The sequence below is a fragment of the Anser anser genome, assembly GCF_964211835.1.
Source record: "Anser anser genome assembly, chromosome: 4".
NCBI lineage: Eukaryota > Metazoa > Chordata > Aves > Anseriformes > Anatidae > Anser > Anser anser.
This window is the reverse complement of record NC_139724.1, coordinates 40,802,094-40,823,154: the sequence shown is the minus strand read 5'-3', so window position 1 is coordinate 40,823,154 and position 21,061 is coordinate 40,802,094. Positions and strand designations below refer to the sequence as shown.

General features: G+C 35.6%; 1 protein-coding gene across 9 annotated transcripts in view; it reads right to left on the bottom strand.

The window, feature by feature from the left end:
- LOC310898856 (uncharacterized protein) overlaps window positions 1–21,061 on the bottom strand; it is a 301,549-nt gene that overhangs the window by 168,232 nt on the left and 112,256 nt on the right. For 7 of the 9 annotated variants that reach the window (XR_014583806.1, XR_014583807.1, XR_014583808.1 and 4 more), the window contains one exon: window positions 3,972–18,749. The exons of 1 other annotated variant lie outside the window; for it this stretch is intronic. Coding sequence is in view for 4 of the 8 variants with exons in the window: in XM_083834432.1 (XP_083690558.1) it covers window positions 18,628–18,749 (122 nt within the window). In the remaining 4 variants the exon portion in view is untranslated. One more of the 9 variants, XR_014583805.1, reaches the window with a different exon arrangement.

The window sequence follows — 21,061 nt, the reverse complement described above, 5'->3', positions numbered from 1 at the left end:
TTCATTTAGTTTGGATTTGGGGAGAGAATTTCATCTGCCAAGAATTGATTTCTGCAATATAGACATGTACATTCAAACTAGTTGTCTGGGTTCCCTTTACAGTCAATGGAAATAAGTAGGTTTCATTCATCTTTCACTAAATTAGGACATCTAAATCACTGCTGCCAAATCACCAAACAACTCAGAGGATAGTGAGGCAAATAACATTTAATTTTCTAATAAACTCTGCTATATACCTGTTCTCTACATAAATTTCTGTCTTTTTCCTTGTAACATTATTCTTTGTTCACTAATACATTACCTCCTTATGTGCTTATTCTCTGTCCATAGTAGGAGTCTGTCAATAACGATGAGATTCTTTAGATGGTATTAGTAAAGAATGAGGACTGCCAAAGTCCACTGTCATTTTTATTAAATGATTGATGCTTTTTTAGATATCCTATTCTTCATATATTCTTTACGTAATAGTGAGCAACAGGTTTCATAACTTTTCAGGCAATAAAGCCTTCATTTACATTTTGTTCATTTAAGCTCCACTTGTCTACAGGGAATATGCTACATTCATACAATACATTTCAAGGGTATATTGTTTCTGCATAGAGAATAAGGAGAAACTACTAAAAAAAGACAGTTTTACTTGGAGAACTTCCATGTAGCCTGTTATTTGACTGTTTGCATCCATAGGCTGGGCTCACACTTGGAGACACCTGGGTTCTTATGTCAGCTCTCTAAGTGTTTTTGATCTCCTACAAAATTTGGATAATTGTACTTCCTTCCTTCTTTAGGTGAGAACAATAAAGTTTTACTCACTATTAAATAATTTGAAATGCACTTTATCAGTCAACTGAAAAAATAATCTTAAAACTCCACCTGTCTGGTTCCATGGAGAGGGTGAAATTGTACTTGAAAAGGCAAAATATTGCAAAACTCAACATTTGAAAGGTTTTTTCCCCTTACACAGATGAACACAGAAGAAGGAACAAATACCAGACAAATTCTGCCCTGCTGCCTTTGTCCTGAGGAGCATCAATCCAAATCACCAAGATTAATTGATGTAGAATAATTCTCTAGTGATGAAAGTGTCAAAGACTGTCAGGAAGAAGCTCCAAACAGGTGAGCATTAGCTCGCAACAAAAACAGGTGAACATATAGCAGAACTCTGTGTCTGTAATCCTAAGGGACATAATGCCCAGTCATTGTTTTCAACCCATTTATTCATGGCTCTCCATTATTAAATGAACTAAGCCAGACTGCATGATGGCAGTACCATACAGTGAAAGCATCATTCCACTCAGCTAAAACAGTCTTTTGTGCCATATAACATATAGAGAAGAAGTCCAGTTTTCATAGACTTCTGTATTGAAAGCAGCTACTTCCACTTTCATTCTGTAACTCTGCTGGAATAACATGTGATGACCCATATAATTCTGCAAAATATCGCAGATGTCAGTGGTTAAAATTCAAGGAAATATTAATATTTAAAATGTAATCTACAAAATATCAATTTTAATTAGTACGTTTGACATATTAAAAATCAATACTTAAGTAGTGAAAGATTCTGCTGTTTAGGCTGCACTCCACATGGATGATCATTTCTAAATTAAGAGATGCAAATTTAATCAATAGATTTAAAACTTTACATCACTTGAGGCACTTGAATTGCTTCTAATCAGCCTAGTAAAGTGAAAGCATCATTTAATTGTTGTTTTTTTCACTCTCTTTGAAAGACAAACCTACCTTCAGGCTGGATTTTGCTCAGAATAAGCTATATTATCTGCAGCTTTTGTTACTCTTTCTAATTCTTAACAATTAAAAGTGTATTTAAAATGTCAAGAAAACAAACAATTTAAGATCCCAGAGGTTGTTTCATCATTTAAGAAACTTCAGCAAAATCAATATCTTAACTGCTTAAATTTCCAAAACAAACTTGGTATAATATCGTTTCGCATTGTAATACTTATAGCAAAAGAGAAGTATTTTGTTGAGGATTTGAAATCAGCCCTTATGTAGTTTACTGTGCTTGCTTTTCAGAATTATCAAAAAATTACTTATTTTCTAAGGAAGGTTGTATAAAATTCTTATGCTTTGTTACTATGAACCACAAATTATTGAAAGTTAAAATTCCTTCTTTTTTCCCCATTTTTAATTTTACAAAATAGTTGTTAACAATGTTGTCACGTATCTGTCAAAATATCTGCAACCTACCTTGAAATACAGTTCATACTCTTTTTTAGCCCTGAAATAGCTTATCTTTTTAGAATGTTCATCAACAATTTGTCGAATTTGCTTCTGCATAAAGGTCAAGAAAGGCTGAAGAACTGTTTTTTACCTTTTTACATGAAAAGTCACACAGAACTATTCATGTGCTTGTCAATTCCTTACATCTAGAATTAGTATGAATTTTACCATAGAATATTATAGGATTCTATCTGCATGGTAATTATTTTTACAGTTCAAAATACATCGAAAGCATTTCAAATCAATCTATCCTGAAGACTTTTAGGCTAAAACTTTTAATACTATTTATTGGGCCCACATTTCTGTTAAAATGGTCGATTATAATAGAGGGAAATACGATGATTTTATTCTTTTATTCTTTTTTCTTAAAGCTATCTGTGGATAGTGCAGCATGGAAAGCACCATACATTCAAATGGAGCAGGGTAACTGCTTTATAAAACTCAGTATGCCACTTTCTAGCTATTTTGCATGCAAAGATATTGCAATTACATAAGTAAATTGGTTGGTAATATTCTTAAATGGTTATTCATCCAGTTTTCTTGTAAGCCACTAAAATTATATAAATAATTATAACTTAAAGTCACTAGTAGTATGTCTTCAGTAAAAAGTATGCTTCTGAGTCATAGGCAACAGGATATTTAGGCTTTTGCATTGATCTAAATTAGGTCAGTGATCTTTTCTTTCCACAAATTTCAAGGACAAAAATAATATGACACATTTTTAAAAAAACTGAGCATCACAACCAAATCTGTGTACTGTATGATACAGATGAGTCACCCCCACAGGAGTTTCCAGGGCAAAATATTTTTGGACACTGGAAGGAAGCAGAGATGGTATTTCATCTTTGAACTGGTCACAGGCTGTGCACTGCAGTTGCATGGTTTCGGCATTGCAAGTACTGTGGCTTTCTATAAGAGTTGAGCCAACAACAGATTTCTGACACTGAAGTCTGCAGGAAGCAAATGACATTAGTTACTCTGCTGTGTTGTGAGGACATTCAGTAGTGTATATAGAATTATCAATGTCTCTGTGTCAATATATGATAAACCATGAGGTTGTTGTGAAGGTAACGTCTTTTCTATATTTGCATGCCTGATAAGGATTCTGACTGAGAAATGTAGTTCTGACTTATTTTTATCTTCAATACCAATACAATAAGGACAGCTAGGGTTTGGGAGCCACTGTATTTTTTCATGAACCGCTCTTTGCTACATAATGCTCTGCCCAGTTGAGTGCCTAAAAATCCCATAAGGCTATGGAAATCTCGGCTGAACCACTCCTAGGTATACCGGAAACTGGCAAATGCGTTTTCCTAAACACAGATCTCTTGGATGCCAGATGCTAGGTGAAAACATCTATGCAAACATATTTCAGCTTTATGTTGCAAGAAACTGCATCCCCAAAGCCCCATTTAGTGAAGGTTGCTAGCATTACTAGAGATCTAACAAGCAGCACTTGAAGAAAAGGCTGGGAATGCAGCTAGAAAGCGTGCAACAGCTATTTTCATAAACAGCAAAGTCTGTCAGACCCTTTCTATACTACTAAATGGGAACTACTCCCTGTACCATCCTTAACATCCTTTGACAATACTGACAAAAAACTGTCCAAGAGCTGGTGTGGAAATCCACCCCTCCCTTTCTCTACTTACATACATAAAGTGCCTGCACTTACAGGTCTTGCCATCCGCATTCACAGAGGCACACAGCAGGAGAAAATCCATACAAAACTGAAAAAGAAAGCACAGAAAGATCTGAATTTTCAATTTGATTCAATTACTTTCTGTCAAGATATTGTTCTTCACCTATGACAGTCAATTGCTCTTAGAAACCTTAAGCCACAGGCCAGCTGTTGCAATGTAGAGTATGACTTGTGGCATTGTTTTTTCCATATTGTCCAGAATGTTGCAGAGATTATTTTTAATTAATTGTTTTTAGGGTCTGAAATGGTCATCTGGCTTGCATGTTTTCTTTCCTTATCCATTTGACCAGAATGTTTCCCGTTCGTTGCGCTCTTTTTTTTTTTTTTTTCCTTTTCCTATTTTTCACAGGCATTCTGCAAGAACTGGGAAATATCCAAATTGTCATTTAATTCAAAAGTATCATCATTCTTTCGAGAAAGTTAATGTAATACTGCTATACTCTTTTTATTTTGTTGTAATTTCTGACTTGTATGCAACAGTTAAAATTAGGCAGGATCCAATATTTTATTTGTTAATAGAAAAATCTCTCAATACTATCTCTAAAATCTTAACAACTGCATTCAGGAATCTATATATTACTCCAAACTGGCAACCTATGTGCCCTTCACTGAATTTGTACAGACTAAAATGTCAATTATTTATTTATTTTACTTGATAATGTATGAGCAATCAGTTATCCTCTGACCTCAGATCCCCTGGGCCCTTCCCATCTGTCAGACTTCTCTGTAACTACACATGTTCTTTCCCTACATCGGTCTAATGCACTAGACTTGTACACATCCTTTACAACCACAACACTGAAATAAAAACAAGAAAGGTGCCACATCCAAAAACACTCACTCCAGTTTTTCCTGTTCCTTTCTAAAAGTCCAGGGAGTCATTACTTTTAAAGCTTTATTACATTATTTATTACATTTATTACATTATTTATTACATATATTTATTACATTATTTATTACATTATTACATTAAAGCTTCATATGTTTATATATATTTGTGAGAGCCTCAGTGTAAGTGAAACCTTGAATTCTGTTTGTTAAAGCAAAGACATCTTTACAATGAGGCAGAACCTCAAAGTACATCATAAACACAGTCCCTAAGGGTTTGTTTTTTTTTGTTTTCCCCTCTTCTTAATTCACAGAGTAGGTAATTTTAATGAAATACTGAGTAATTGAACCTGTTTAAAAGGCTAAATGGGGAGTTTCTAGGAAATGTTTTTCTTGTGTATTTACGTAGGATCATCTGAAGTATAAATATAGTCCCTGGGTAGTTAGCTCATATTGTAATTAATACAGTGGATTGGATTCACAGATGACATACATATTTTGCACATATAGGGCCATTGAAGTCAATGAAGCAAAGTCAATTTGCACCTGTTAAGGATACGACTGTGTACAGAATATTTTGTTCACTGTTAACCTGGCTTTCACAGTTTCATTGGTTGAGGGTGCTTTTATTATGATAGTGGGCCTTCCCATAAGAAGGATATATAAAAATTGAAAAACACTACCTTACAGACTTCTCCTCTTATTTTCAATATGGAAAAAAGACTGAAGAATTTGATTGGTTGTTGACTTCTTTTATCCCTTTTCCAAAGCAAACCCTTAATTTTAATCCTTAAAGGCTTTTCTGATATTTTAAAAATTACAAGACAATGTGTGAGGAATTTAAAGTTACTTTGCTTTGCTATTTATTGTAAAAGAAAACAGTCTAGAAACTATTTATATTTGGTTGTTAGCCTATTTGCTTGAGCTGTTCTGGGAAAGGTGATGGCACAGATTTGGTGTGAATGATAGCACTGAGTATTTGCTCTTTCAGGATAACTTTTGTGTCTTTTCTGAATTTTACGAGCCTAAAAAGACTTCATGGAGGCCCTTACATTTTCCTGTTGGGAAAGCAGGAAATACTTCTAGCGTGGAACACAGAGGGAAAGAAAGCAAAAACAACTTGCAGCACTGATTACAAAGAGATTCCTCTAAGATTTGTTCATTTTATTTACAAGACTCAATAAAAAAAAAAAAAAGTTACAAAAAGATCCCGAAAGTGTTATCTTTTTGACTTAGGAAAAAAAAATAAACACAAGTAATAGCTTTATCTGACACAAGAAAGAGATGCGAACCAGATCAGTGGGAGTACTGTAATGAGTGGAAAATACCAAACTAAGGAGACCTGACATGGCTATATTAGGAAATCATAGATCTCCTTGCAAAGACGGTATTCCACTTAATACACACACTTTTTAAGTTTACCAATGGGAAAGTTATGTACCAGTACAAGACACGCACCAGGTTCAGTATCCATTTTTCAACATGCCATTTAAAGCATACATACCTACTCAGTTTTCACTCATTGCTCCAGGACGCAACTACATGTCCCTTGATATACTTGGATAATAAAACAGTTGGTGGTAATTATCTTAATGATTTCAGCATGAAGATTAGTAACCCTTGTAATTTTTATCCTTGCTAGTATAAATTAGTTTACAAGGGCTCAAAATACCTGTTAAGCTGCCAAGGCAATGTTCACATTTTCAGTACTCAAATTAACCTTTTACTTTAGAACAGGAATACTTATGTATAGGAACTGAAACCTCTTTATGTTTTGAATAGGAGGCATTAGTAATTGAAAATTAGTGGGGAACAGACTGTGGATTTAATTCCCTTGTTCCGGGAGAGCAGAAGGAGTGAGAAAAAAAACTTACCCTTCAAAGTAGAAGTTCAGACACAAATGAACTGGGAATAAAATCAGATCCTTTGTTTCTGAAGAATTTTTATCCTTTAGAATTCTTATAATTACTGTATTCATATATTATGCATATTTTACATATACACATACATATACATATATATACAATGCAATAATACTAACTGTACCACATGTAATGATTTATTAATCTGAGTCAACGAAGACCCTCAATCTAACACAGTTCAAAGGCACCCACTTAAATGGAAATGCGTGTTGCAGTCCCTCTAATCTGTGAGTCAGATAAATTCTGTTGCAGCGATAGGTTAAGTAACCTTGTAACCACAAGCACATTCTGCAGTGACACCAAGAGTCACTTATGTAGTCCTAACCTCTTTATATAAAATTCCATTAAAGAATTACTTTTGCATGTATGAGCATTGAAATACAATATATACACATTTACACAAATATTGCAAGGCAGTCAGACACTGGTCAAAAAGGCTGGTAGATACATATTGTTCCATTAATTCAATTTTCTATTTAACTTGTGTACTTTCCAACTACATAGAAAATAATTAGTCCAGGTCTAATTCAGTCCAGTCCGAGTCTAGAAACTCGTCTAAATACAGAAAGATAGATCCATTCTATGATTTTTCCAGTACAAATCAAAAATCAGAGTGTAGACTGGCTAAAGAGAAGTCTCTAAATGGAGAGAAAAGTTTGGGTTAGCATTCAGATTTTCATCCACAATCAGATGTAAAACTCATAGCAGCCTGTCTTAAAAGTTTACTTTGCCCATCCTTGTGCCCAAGTAACACACTTGATTTGTCAGTAACTAAGTAACAGCTTGAAAGACATTCTTCTTTTCTTGTTAAAGTGAATCATCCTTGTAATATCTCCAAGATGAGATTATCAATGCATAAATATAATGCATATGTCCATTTTTATTGTTTTCAGTCATATCAGCATTCACTGACTATTTAAGGTCTAACCGTAATAACAAATTAATCTACAAAATACTTTCAGCAACCTTGTTTTAGTTCTTTTTCATTTTATGCTTTATCTATTTTTTAAGGTATTTTTGATTTGTCTATAATGTATGATTTATTCACTACTCATGACATAAAAACAAAATGAGGGAAACTCTCTTCTTATTTCTTCCTATATTCTCAGTTGCTCTGTGCAGTTCTGACAACCATCTGCTTAGATTAGACTTCACTTCTTTCTCCTGTTCATCCCAATCATAATAAAATATTGACAGAAACAATTTCTTCTGGGAAAATAGAAAGTTAATAGATACGTGAAAGCCCTAGTTGTTTTTTCATTAAAGTTCTGATGTACTCTCACAACTTGTGTTGTATTTATTTATATGACCATTTGAAGCTGTGAAAAATTAAAAGGTAAAGCTCCAAACCAAACACTGGATTTCACAGCGGGATTCAAACTATACCTAATATTCACAAGTTAATGTAGAGCTTTTCTAAATAGCAAGTAGCATGCCAGATGAAAATCTCTGGGTGCAAAACTACATGTTTGTAAAACTACTACCCAGAGCAAGACCAGTCTTTTTAGCAGCAATTAAAGGATCAAATGACACCATTGCCCACACCCAGGTTTACACAAGTGAGAAAAAAATCACAAGGCACTTACATAACTTTGATGTTTCTTAAATCAGTATTGTTTTTCTCTGTTAGGGGTTTAATGACTTGGAAGGACATGGAAAACTGCTGGACGTGACATGAGAAACGGCTGCACGCAATAGACAACAGGAGGGGTGGAGGGATTTTGTCAATGGTTGAGGGGGAGCCAGGGTACAAATAGCCAAACTTCACTGGCACTCAGAGGGGAGCTCTGTGGGGGTCAAGGTTTGTGAGGCCAGAAGCACTGAGGTACCTGCATCAGGAACAAATAATATTGCCATGATTACCTAGGCAGCAGTATACAAAACACCCCACCAGCGTAGGCACAACTTCCCTGGCCCTGGGGTCCCCCACCAGCACGTGTTCTGGGCTGGACAACAGCTGCAACAACCCACTGCCTTGTAACCTTCTCCCTTTGATTTTGTCTCTGATATGCCTCAGTACTCAAGGAAGAATACCAGCTAAAGAGACTTTGTAAATGCCTTCCACTGTGCAGCCAAGTCAAAACTCTCAGTGATCTGATTTGCCTAGGTCTTGCTGGGTCCTTTCGGCAGCTGCATGCCTTGATCCAACTTTTGATATTCTAACAATTTTGGCTGGAAAGACCTTTAACATTTTTGTAGTTAGTATATCAACTCTTATTCAATATTCTCTACTCAAACATCCCATATCATCCCATATCTACAACATGACTGGCAACTCATGCACTGCTATTACCTTTACCATGAGGCCAGGTGTCTTTCCCAGTGGTGTTTTAGCAGGACATCATCTCACATTATGGCCTACATTCTTCGTCCTCAACCCTGTAATCTTGCATTTGGCCTTTTTAAAACCTGAGTGTTTTTTTCCAAAAGAAACACCCTAGAAACCAAATTAGACCAATCTATGTATATGAGCTACCTTCATAATTATTTACTGTTCAATCAGCTGTGGTGTCATTTGTACATTTTCTCAGTAACAAGTCCATATATTTTCTTCCAGATTTTTTGCTGATGTTTCTAATAGCACTGGAACAGGTCAGTAAGGATTCACATTAGAAACATCCACAGAGCATAATGATATATTATTAGATAATGTACTTTTTGCCACCTACTACTTAAGAAGTGTGACTGAGCACCTTAGTCTTTTAAGGTTGTTTCTATTAACCCTATCTCCAGCTTCTAAGAGGTGCTGAATTTCAAAGAAAAAAAAATCTAATATAAGAATCTAATAAGTAGGGTAATTATGATGGCTGATAGAAAACCTAAGAGATTTTGGAAATTATTTTTATACTTGGAGACTGATGTTTATCAGAGGAACTTACTGAAAGAAAAAAAAAAGGAAAAGAAAAAAAAGGAAAAAAAAAAAGGAAAAAAAAAAAGATGAAATTGATTACCTAGAATCAGATGGGGATGCTAACAGAGTTAACAGAGTTAACATAGCTTCACACTGGTTTCAGAAAATTGCAGATAGAGATAAATAGGCTTCCCCTGTAAGTCCTTGTTCCTGAGAAAGAGGAGAAAAGGAGGCAGAGAAATAAAAGAAGTATCGAGAAACAAAGACAAATTGGCTGTAGCTACTTCGAGATTTGATAAGAAAGCTTTCCATTTATTTCTTCTATGTCCTTTGTCCTTCTTATTGAAGGAGGTACCCCTGAATCACAGTCTAAATCACGGAGACAGCTTAATTTGTACCCTAATGGCTACTTGTTGCTACTAATTTCTAGCCTAATGGCTACTGATTTAAAAAAAAAAAAAAAAGATACTTCATTTGCATTGGACTTTCTACGGTAGAAGTGTAACCAAATACGAGAGCGGCTAATTTGCTAATTGGCCAATTAAAATAGCAATTTCTGGATTTGTGTGTACTGTTGTTTAATATGATTTTTATTCAGAATGTCAGTTGCTTTAAAATCCTTTCAATAATGCTGCACTAATAAGTTCACAATATAAATAATGTTGAGGTCAAACATTATTATTTGATCACTTCCTTAAACATTAATATACACATTATACTATTAGTATAAGGAAAAATAACAACAACAACAACAACAAAACAAACAAACAAAAACTTGGTATAGAGTTTATAGAAAATACAAATCTTTCAAGTTTTCCCTTGCAACATAAGTAATGCATATTTAGAAAAATGTTTAACTATTCTTAAGGTCTCTTCTGAAGACTAACTCACAAGTTCTGAAATATCAGTGTTCAAGAGCATAGATAAAAGTACATAATAAAATGCTTAATCACTGTTTTGAGTGCAAACCTCAAAGCAACTTTTATTGTGGAAATGTTCTTGCCTTTCCATTAAATTTTCCCTCTTCTGAGCAGAGGGGGAAGGGAGGAGGAATTATTATTACTGATTTAATTAAGCTGCTAAGATTACTGGTCCAGTCCAACGGGAAATGACAACTCTGAGATTGCGAATTGGATATAATCATCTCACCTCATTACTATTTTTGTCATGAAAATAAATTAATTTTGTATATTTTCTGTTCTCATTACCATACTTGTCAGAAGAGGGAACTATCAACATTCTAATAATACCTGAGGTACTTTGGTAATTATGGTACTATGTTCCACAACTTTGACATTTTCAATCCTGCACATGATTTGCTGGCTATTCCATGCCTCCTTGTCAGGTTAATAAAGGTTATAAATATGGAATCAGCTAGTTTATTTTCTACAAAATGCAATTGCCCCGTTTTATCCCTTATCCAGTTTTTATCTGTAGTTGGGAGGGCAGGGGGGAGAATGAACAGAAAATTAAGCTGAACTGTACTGGCATAGGTGCACTTAAAAAGGTATCAGACTTTCTTCTTGTGCACTGAAGTTGTACAATAAATGTGAAACAGTATATCTGGATTTCAGGTTTACATTCAAATCCAGAGCTTAAGCTCTTTTTCTGGAAGTTCTACTAATGAAATCTAACCACAATTGCATGAGCTATAATCAAATGTATTTTTGTGTTTACACATAAATATATTGTTTCAGTTGGTTAAAGAGAACATCTTGGACTGCAAATTCCATCAAAAGCAAAACATAAAATCAGAGTCTACAAAATAGAAAGTTATATGCCACTGTACCATTATGCTCCAATGTTCTCTTCCTGGGCAAAAGAAATAAAAAGTGGGAACATCAATTTTTAAAAAAGCACCCCGAATGTCTCAGAGCATAAACCAAAGCAAAAGAACTCCAGCAACTTATGCATACTCAGAAGAAACACCTTGTGTCCATGGACAAGAGAAACCTACCTCCCTTATCCCTAGCCTGATGTGTCTGCTGCACCTCTGTACTGCTGCTGTAGCATGGCTGGTATGTCAGTTCTGTGGCCGATTGCCTGTATTCTTCATCTTCTTCCTCATCCTTGTAGGTGGAAGCCAGTTGCTGACAGTGTGAGGGCCGCAACAGGACTGGTCATGCCTGTGCATCCTGCAGGGCAGTCTCTAGAGAGCTACTGAGGTGCACAGTTATGTGGCAGGAGCAGAGGACATGCATCGCACATCACGTTCTCCAAAACCACTGGGAGAACCCTGGTGGGTGTCTCTTCCTCCTTTCTGAAGGCTTCTGTTCAACAGGTCACTTCATCCACCCTCTTTGTGGAAACCATGGCGGAGAAAATGGCATGTGACAGACTGGTTTAGCCTAAAGCAGTATTCCAATAACCACGCATTTCCTAATGAGGCAATTCTCTTGAATCCAGCATATCTCTTAACTTGTGAATGAAGAAAAAAAAAAAATCTAATACAGAACTGAGAAAGGACCAAAAGGCTACCAGATAGAAGAAATTTTTCAAAAAGATATCCCCCTTTTCCTCCAACAACAACATAAGCCACCACTTATCAAGATGATGCAAAGTTATACTTAGAATGACAACATTTTCCAAAGATATCTTCCATCATCCACACTTTTTTAGAAAAATGTTTCTTTTGGATGATGGAATGGCTACAATGATTCATGCATTTTTACTTCTGTACTCCATTTATGTAATGCATAGGCAAATCTGAAAGCCAAAATAACTTAAAGCCCCTGATGGTGCTTATGTGACTGCCCTCCTTCTTCCAGGGCCAGGGATTGAGGAGGAACATGTAGCTTATGCTGAAAACTGTCCACTGACATCCAGTCACGTTCTTATAACAGCTGAAATCCTTGGTTCAAGTTTTCAAAGCAGTTAAGGGATCAAGCTGCAGCTACATCAGAGAATGCATTTTGATGTATAAATCACAGAAACAGTGATATTTTTTCAGGGAACACTGAGAGTGAAGATCACAGAAGCCAGAACAAAGCATGCAAGAGCCAGGGAGAATGCATTTCCTCTGTAAAGAGACACAGCTCTGAAGGGATCCTCTGCCTTTCAGAGGACACCAGATAGAGCAAGTCTGATTGCCTTTCAGAAGCATCATATGGCCCCATTTTAAGTGACAGGATGTATTTTTGATCTTTAGCTCAATAATCCTCCCAGAAGACCTCACCAACTGCACTCAAACTACAAATGAAAATCTCTAGTCCTAGTAAAGTTTTGGCCTCAGAATGGCAAAAGTGTCAAAGCTTTCATAAATTTTATGAGTTGTTATAATGTTATGGAGGTATATGGAACCAGGTGCAACTTCTCTACCACTGTCGTCTTGAGCAACACCAATGAGCAGATTTTTTTTTTTTTTCCTGGAGCTTCACAAGAAAATGGGCAGTCCTGGAGATCAGAAATAAGAAGCTAAGGTAAAAATAATTCTAGTGAGTGGAAGGAATGGACAATATTTAACTGTAGGAAGACCCAGGTACCCAGATGCTATTTGTAAAAACTACTTGGCACTTAAACAAAAGTATTACTACAGAATGTGAGATCACATATGCATGAGGCTTTCATGAATGACCCATATGAAGTTCCCTAAGCATTAATGCAGATTCTCACAATAGCAGTGAGATTTCAAATTATATCATCAGTTTAATCTACATAAAGGCATTACTCTTTGCAGTTTCTCAATGACATTCACCTTTTCTTACTTTTTGTTTAAGGATTAGATCTCTCCAATTCCCCAAAATTAACGTAGATGACCATTAGTCTAGAGCTTTCTAGCACATATTCTCTAATTATAAAATTTACATCTTTGAGCTAATGTCTACAATGAAAGAGCAAATTCTTGTGGAGAAGGTAAGGGGTGTACAAACAGGATCAGATAAAAATGATGAACATGATTACTTGCAACCACTGAAACAATTTCTACAGAAAGGGCTCTAAGTGGCTAGGAAATCTGATAGTAGAAAGCAAAAAATATGGCAAATTATTTTTAGTAGATATATTAATCATTTAGACCTTTTAAATCAAATTTTAAACGTCTATAGAGAAAAAAAATAGTTCCACTGAAATTTAATGCAATATTGCCAGTGACCTTAATAAAGTCAGTGGGTATCTAACATGATTCTGCTGCGTTGGGCTTATTATTTTGTCTAGACAAAAGGCAAGATCATATCTGTAACTCACATAACAGTTTTATATCTAAGAGGGAACAATAGTACTAAGCAAAAAGATTAGAGAGAGATTGTAGCAAAGATTTGGTTTCTTCTGAGGACACATGAACTATGCAAGAAAGATACGTATCTATCACCTTGTAGAACAGGCTTCCTGTGACTCCATTAACAGAAATCATTTTCATAAGTAATTTAGCTGGCTTTAACAAACAATTATGTTTCACTTTAAGCAACTGGGAAATTCAGAATCTGTACGCTGGATTGCGCTGATTTCTTTAAGCACTCTAAACAATCGGAAATTCATTAGCAACTTCCTTTTTCTTTGGGGCCCAAAAGCTCTGAGGCAAGTATTAAATCTCCCATTTTTAAGCATTCAAAACAAACTCACAATGTGTTCCATATTTACTAATTCACTAAAGTTTGATGGTCACTGGAAAGCAGATGTTAGGGCTTCCTGGTAATGTAAACATCTGTGTTAGCTATAACTAAGAAGAACTATTCTAATACCAATTCATTATGAAGGAATGAATAATAATTTATATTAAAAAAAATAATCAAAGAATGTAGCAAAAATTAACCTGTTCTAAGTAATGTATTTTTACAGAGGTGATCTGAATGCTAATTCTTTCCAGGAGATCTGAGGAAGCCCCAGGCTATATCTCCAGACAGTATATTCCAGAAGAAAACTAACAGTTACATAAATATGTGTAGATTATTAGTGGTTGCCAAATAGATTCATTTGATATTTTTATGATCCAACTGTTTTCCATTTAGCCAGCAGACAGTGATATTTTTGTTCTGCAGAGAAAACCATAACAGACCAAATAAAAAGGTTTATACAGTAAAGCTGTTCTGCCCTTAAGGTACAGAGTTTTTCCATATTGTTTTCATTTGAAAGTTTATTCAGATTATGAACCCCCCACTGACATGGACACCTCTACTCTCCCTCTCCCTTTCCAACTCTTAAATCAAATATTTGGGTCAGCACTTGTACTTTTACTTTGATTATGTGAATAAAGACTGTGGAAAGATACAGTGCAGTCTAAAACATCTTTATTTTACGGTCTGCTGTGAGCTTACATATTTGAATGCTTAATTTACAGACATGCTCAGGGAAGTGTTGATGCAAAGAAACCAGCTATTCATACATAACCCAAATCAAAGTGGTATTTCTCCATAACATGTATTCTATAGTGCAAGCTAAATAATTTATACAAAATCTTCCCCAAAACATCTGTAAGTAATTTAAATTAAAATTTAAAAGTTGTGGCTGACTTCTGCATTGCCTTGCCTTTCTGCGTCCTCCGCAGTCTGATTTTTGTTGCCAAATGACTCCATGCCCTACCCAGACTACCTGAACAATAGCGTTCATGCACCCAGAGTACTGCAAGCAGAGGCCAGCAAGCACAGCCTGAGACCTAGGCAAGTTGTAGAGATGTCCTGGCCACACTTCCAACTGACCAGAAGCTACACACAGTGCCAAATTCAGGTCCGTGTGCCCTGCCTCTTATCTGCTTCACAGTATTGCTTTGGCCACAAACAAACACTGAGAATGAAATAGTTTAACCTAACATTGCTGCCAAACACTTCTTAATGCTGAAAGACAGCCTGAGTTATGGTTTTGATTAAGTTAATATTCATATAGTGTTAAAGATGTGCTCTGCACTTTAGGATTGCTCAGCATGCCAGATTAAGAAGTTACCAGCAAAAACGTACAGATTTTAGTGAGGCCACTGCTTAGCGAGCCAACCATAATCCCAGTAATGATACTTTAGGGCAGCAAAGACACTCTTTATGAATCATGACTGTAAGTCATTGCAGGACACCATACAGTCCACTAAGCACAAACAAGGGCCAGGTAGGAAATCACAGCGAATGCAGTAGAATTTATGAAAAAATTTTGAAACGTCGAGACACTCTTCCACAAGCTCCCTGATGAACTGATAAAATGGTTGAAATTTGCTGTGGCTTTAAATGTTCTAATAACTGTAATATGCAGGTGGATTTTCACATTTGCCTTGAAGTAGACTTCAGCTACATGACTTTCCTCAAAATAAGGTAGAGTAAAATAAAAGCAAAGAGCTGACATACCAGTGATGGACTAGAGTATACATTAAGCTAATATTGATTTAAATAGTCAATTTTCTAAATACTCTATTTCACCATCCTTTTAAAAACAGAACAAAGCCAAGTTATCTTGGATATATGTATTTAACCCATACTTTTAACTATGTATTTCAATTTTTGATTGAAGATGAAAAGTATAAATGCAAGATACCACAAGAAATAAGAAACCATCTTGCAAGCTCTCTTCTTCATGAACTCTCACTGACTTCAGTGAAATTATTATTGCTATTGATTACTAGAAATTACTATTGCCATCTTCTGGTGCAATTGAAAATTGGAAGTTGTTCTCATTAAAACATGTGGTGAGATTACTGATGCTATCTAATGCTGGGAATGGTATGGTCCCTTTTAGCATTGTCATGAAGTGTAAAATACGGATGTTTTTTCCTACAAATAAAAAGCTGTGTTTCCCTCAACAGAAAGAGGAAAACAGTGACAGCAGCTTGAGCTCACTAAACTTCAGCCTTTAAAAAAAAAAAAAAAAAACACCTTTGGGATAATTTCATAGTTTAGTGTGCTGTTTCTGGCTCTGCTTATAAAAATACTCAAAGTTTCTGTATACTACTATTGAGAAAAATTACCATCAAACTTGTCTAGGTTTTCAAAGGTTTGAACTATGTATCAAAACCAACATACACTAGCTTGCACCTTAAATCGATGTCAAATGTTTGATGCCACAAACAAACATTCATGGTTCTTATTCATTATTGGAAAATAACACAGAGACCTTTCTGACACATTCAAAATACCCTTTCATAACTTTTACTTTCAGTGTGAAAAGAAATAAGTCAGCCCACTTAAGAACAATCCACTTGTCAAAATAACTCATTAGGATAATACAAAGCACAGATTTGTGAGTTAAATCTTTTCATATAAAAGGTTTCTTGAATTTATTGTATATTACAGGATTAAGGATATTGACACATTTTTAACTTTTTTATAAATATTGCAACACTTTATGGCTGTAAAGTGAAATGAACAGCCTTGAAATAGGTCAATGAATATCAAGTCAGTGAGGATCATGTCACCAGGGAATTTTACATTATTTGGTGACTTTATATCACTATTTATAAGCTACCACTTAAGCACAACTTTCATGCACCAATAACTTTGTGAAATTTTATGGCCTGTGCTATATACCCAAGGTGTTTTCAGGTTTTCAAATCTGCACATCTGTAAACTAATTATACAGAAGAGAATGAAATGTACTTGCTTACCTGCTTAGGTTCAGTATACTGATTTTAGAGTTTTCAGAGACTTAAGTGCAGGACAAAAAATAAACACAAAACTTGTACAAGAACCCACTGGGAGCTTTTCCATTGACTGCAATGGCATTAAGTGTATTAAATATGCTCCTTCGTTAATATATGGTGCTACTTAAAGTCAATTCTTAAATTACTGGAAATGATTCAGCAATAAAAGAGGTTTCTATTGGTGCTAAGACTAAATACATAATACCCTCAAAGAAGTGTGGGGGAATAAAAAAAAATAAAATGAATAGAACATCACATAAGCTGGTCCCCTTTTTTCCAGACCTCATACCAAACTAGAAGTCAATACAAAGAGATAGAGTCATTATTATGCTTACCCAACTATAGTATGTAATTCCTTAATGATGCAGATGTTCTATTGACCCAGAACAAAGATGCAATCTTTATGAATTATAGGCAGGGATTGATCCAAAACGGTTTTTCAGTAGGAGGAAATCACAAGATATGCAAGGAGGTGTCCAGCTCTGGTTTGTTTGAGTGAGACCTGCTCAGCACAGGTCCTTCAGTTCTCCTCAGGGACATCACTAAGAGCTGTGAATGGGAACTAGCTTCCATTTGTCCTACTGGCAAATCTAAAGACGTGACCAAAGGGATTGGCTGAGCAAGTCTAAAAGCATTCCAAGTCCCCAAAGAGCAGCCTTCTGACATTTCTTCTTTTTTTTTTGCCCAGCTGAATATATTGTTTTACCAAAAAAAAAAAAGGTCAAGCTAGCACATTAGGATGTGCAGGATGTGTGCCAAAAACATTGTATTAGGGTGGTCCTGACCCTACCACTCTCCTTCCCTTTTCTTAGAGTACCCACGTCACTCCTGAGAGGTACCACCCTCCTTTCCAACCTCAGTTTGTGCATTCCAAAATGCAGACGGGTCAACCCGTACAGCTGAAATCATGTACCTCAGGGAACTCCAGACTTTGTTTGAGCAGAACAGGAAGCAGTAAATTTCCAGAGAAGAAAGCTGAAGTGGGTCTGTACAGAATTATTGGTTGTATGGCAAGAGTCTTGCAACCTGGATTCAATTACTACGACAGACAGATAGATCTTTTTCCCTCTATAAATTATGCATTATCAGGCAGCCACTTAACAGAAGCTCTTGTATTTTAACCAAGCTCCATTAGAACTGAAAAACAGAGCAAACGTCTTCTAGCCTGCCTTTCTTGAACAGTTTCTCTCTAAGGCTGCTTCTGAATTTTATCTACTGGCTGACCACATACACATTTCATTGTCTGTGCACTTTCTACTGCATCTTGTCAAACTAATGGTTAACACTGATTCAGTCTTGCTTATACTTCATAATCCTAACAGAGAAAATACAGACGAGTCACTTTTATAAGGCTTTCTAGAACTATTCCACATTTATTTTCAGTTGAGGTAATCAATTACATTGCCTGAAGAGACAAAAAATAGCAATTTTTATGTTGCTCATGTATTTATTGTCTTTTCTTAATTCACGTACATTTGTTGTGGCAGATGCTGTACCACTCCTCTATACCACACATAAAGGAGTACACAAATATCATCCCTCAATTCTCAGACACCCATCCTTTCCTGGTTTCAGCAAATCTACCCTCTGCATTGACATTCCTGATCACACTATAGTTTAAGGAGTATTCATCCACCAGGCAACAGGGGACGTCCTGGGTATCTAAAAAGTTAAGAAGAAGAAAAATAAAAGACAGTAACTTTTTATTATGATTAATTGTATCAAATCAATTACTCTATTTTTGCCGGATCCAAGTCAACCATTACTATTGCCTATCACCTGCCAAAGACACATCAAAGAAAACTTTAAAATTCTCATGGATGCCAAATATTTTGGCAGCCATCCATCAGTCTTCACAAACAAACAAACAAACAAAAATCCTTAATTTTTCATAGCAGACAGGATTTTCTGAAGCTAATCTGTTAAATACAAAATTACTTTCAAATAACAGTAAGTCAGTAACTCAAACCCTTTGAAGGGTTGAACCCTTATGAAACCCTTCATAACTGAAGTCAAAGACATCATTGTTGGAAGGGGTCTGCAAACATCCCCATCACAGCAAGGAGACATGCCCATTGCAGGTGGAGCAAGACCCTGCTGAGCAGGATGATTTACAAATTCAGAATGAAAATGTGGTTCCCATCCAAGGCTCAGATCTTAAAGGTATTTGATTTTCTGTATTGTGGCTGCTTCGTTTCCTATGAAAGCGATAAAAATCAGCTACCTTCCAATACCATTTCCCCATGTTTTTTTCTGCTTCACAGATGACATAGTTCAGTTGCCTTCTTGATTCCAGCACTGATATTGCAAATCATTTTAGGAGAGTAACATTATTTTCCTGCTTCTCAGATTGTCCATATATAAAAGGGAATAAATAATGTCTATTTTCAGTGCCCTGAGATCTGTGACTTCAAATTGTTCCTCATAAGCTGTTGTTATCTAGGAACAACAATAGGAAACATTTAAAATAATAAAATAAAATTTGAGCACTTCCTATTAGAATTTTTTTGTTACTTTTCTCTCCCTTGTGAAACAAGGTATAGCAGCAGCAATTGGAATGTTTGTTTGTTGTTGTTTTCTACACTCAGTACACTTACCACCCCTTTATCTAATGTCACTTTCTATTGCCTTTTCTGTTTAATTTTTAAGAGTTTTGTTCTTCTTATATTTTATTTACTTTCTCTATTTCTTCTACTTCAATTACCTCTTATTTGCCACTAACTTTCTCATTGATGTAGAAGAGCACAGAATAAACTTCTTTACAAAATAACATTAAACAAAAATCACAGAATGGTTTGGGTTGAGAGGGACCTTAAAGATCACCTAATTCCAACCCCCCTGCCATGGGCAGGGATACCTACCACTAGACCAGGTTGCTCAAAACTGTAAGTACAGAAGAGAAAACTGTCTTTCTTACTAACTTGCAGCATGCTATAACCAAATTTGCCAGAATCCCATTCATCTGTCAAGTTCCTGTCTAAAAATGATTTGCTTCTTCCCTTCCCCAGCACCCTCTTTTACTAGACAAGATGGGCAGAAATAGAGTTTTCATGGGTAAGTCCCTAAAGTCTGTGAAGAAGTTGTGTATACCCATACCCCTTAGAAATCTAAGCTGTCCCATCCATTTATGAAATCGGTGATTTAAAGGAAGGAGATAGACTCTATCAAAGCTTTAGCCATTTGGAGGGTCCAATTAGGACTTAGCATTGCATTTTACAACAAAGAGCTCTTGCATTAAACACCCAAAGAAGACTAAGTTGAGCAGAGGAAGAGCAAAGAAGTTAACTTTGTGCTGTTTTCCTGTTAAGGAAGAGCTTATGTATCTTTCTGATAGCTTTATGAAGAAAGGCCCTTAAGATGCTTAGGGCATGAGACAGAAAAAAGACAGCAGACTAACGGGGATTTAATAGAAATTTGCCAGCACACGTACACCACCTCCTCAACATTTTACCAAATCTCCTCTGGTGGCCACAGGTGTTTGTCTCCTGGCTTTTCTGTTCAGAATAGTTACTTGATCACACAATAAATGGAAGATGAAAAATCACAGTATCGTTTTTACTCAAACAAAATCACACTGCCATGTGGGACAGGGGAAAAATGGAGGTATTTGTGATCTGAAAGACAAGAAATATTATATATATATGAGGCTACTTGTTGCTTCATATTTCTCCACCCTCCCTTTCTGTGACTGCATTGTAGTAGATTCTCAGGCTACTGAATATTTTTAGATAGCAGCTACCTCTTAAACTGGCCATTTAAAGCTTTTGTTATTAGTGCTCAAAATTCCTGAAAAATAACTTTAATGAAGGTATAAAAACATTTTACTAAATAGGCTGGTTCTACTAAATTTGCTATTTTGTAAATGGATTAGAGAATATTTCATCATTCATATCGCTGCAAGTATTATTGTGTATGTGACAGAAGTAAAAACAATCGTTTGATGTGACTTACATTACAAAATAAATAATAGCCAA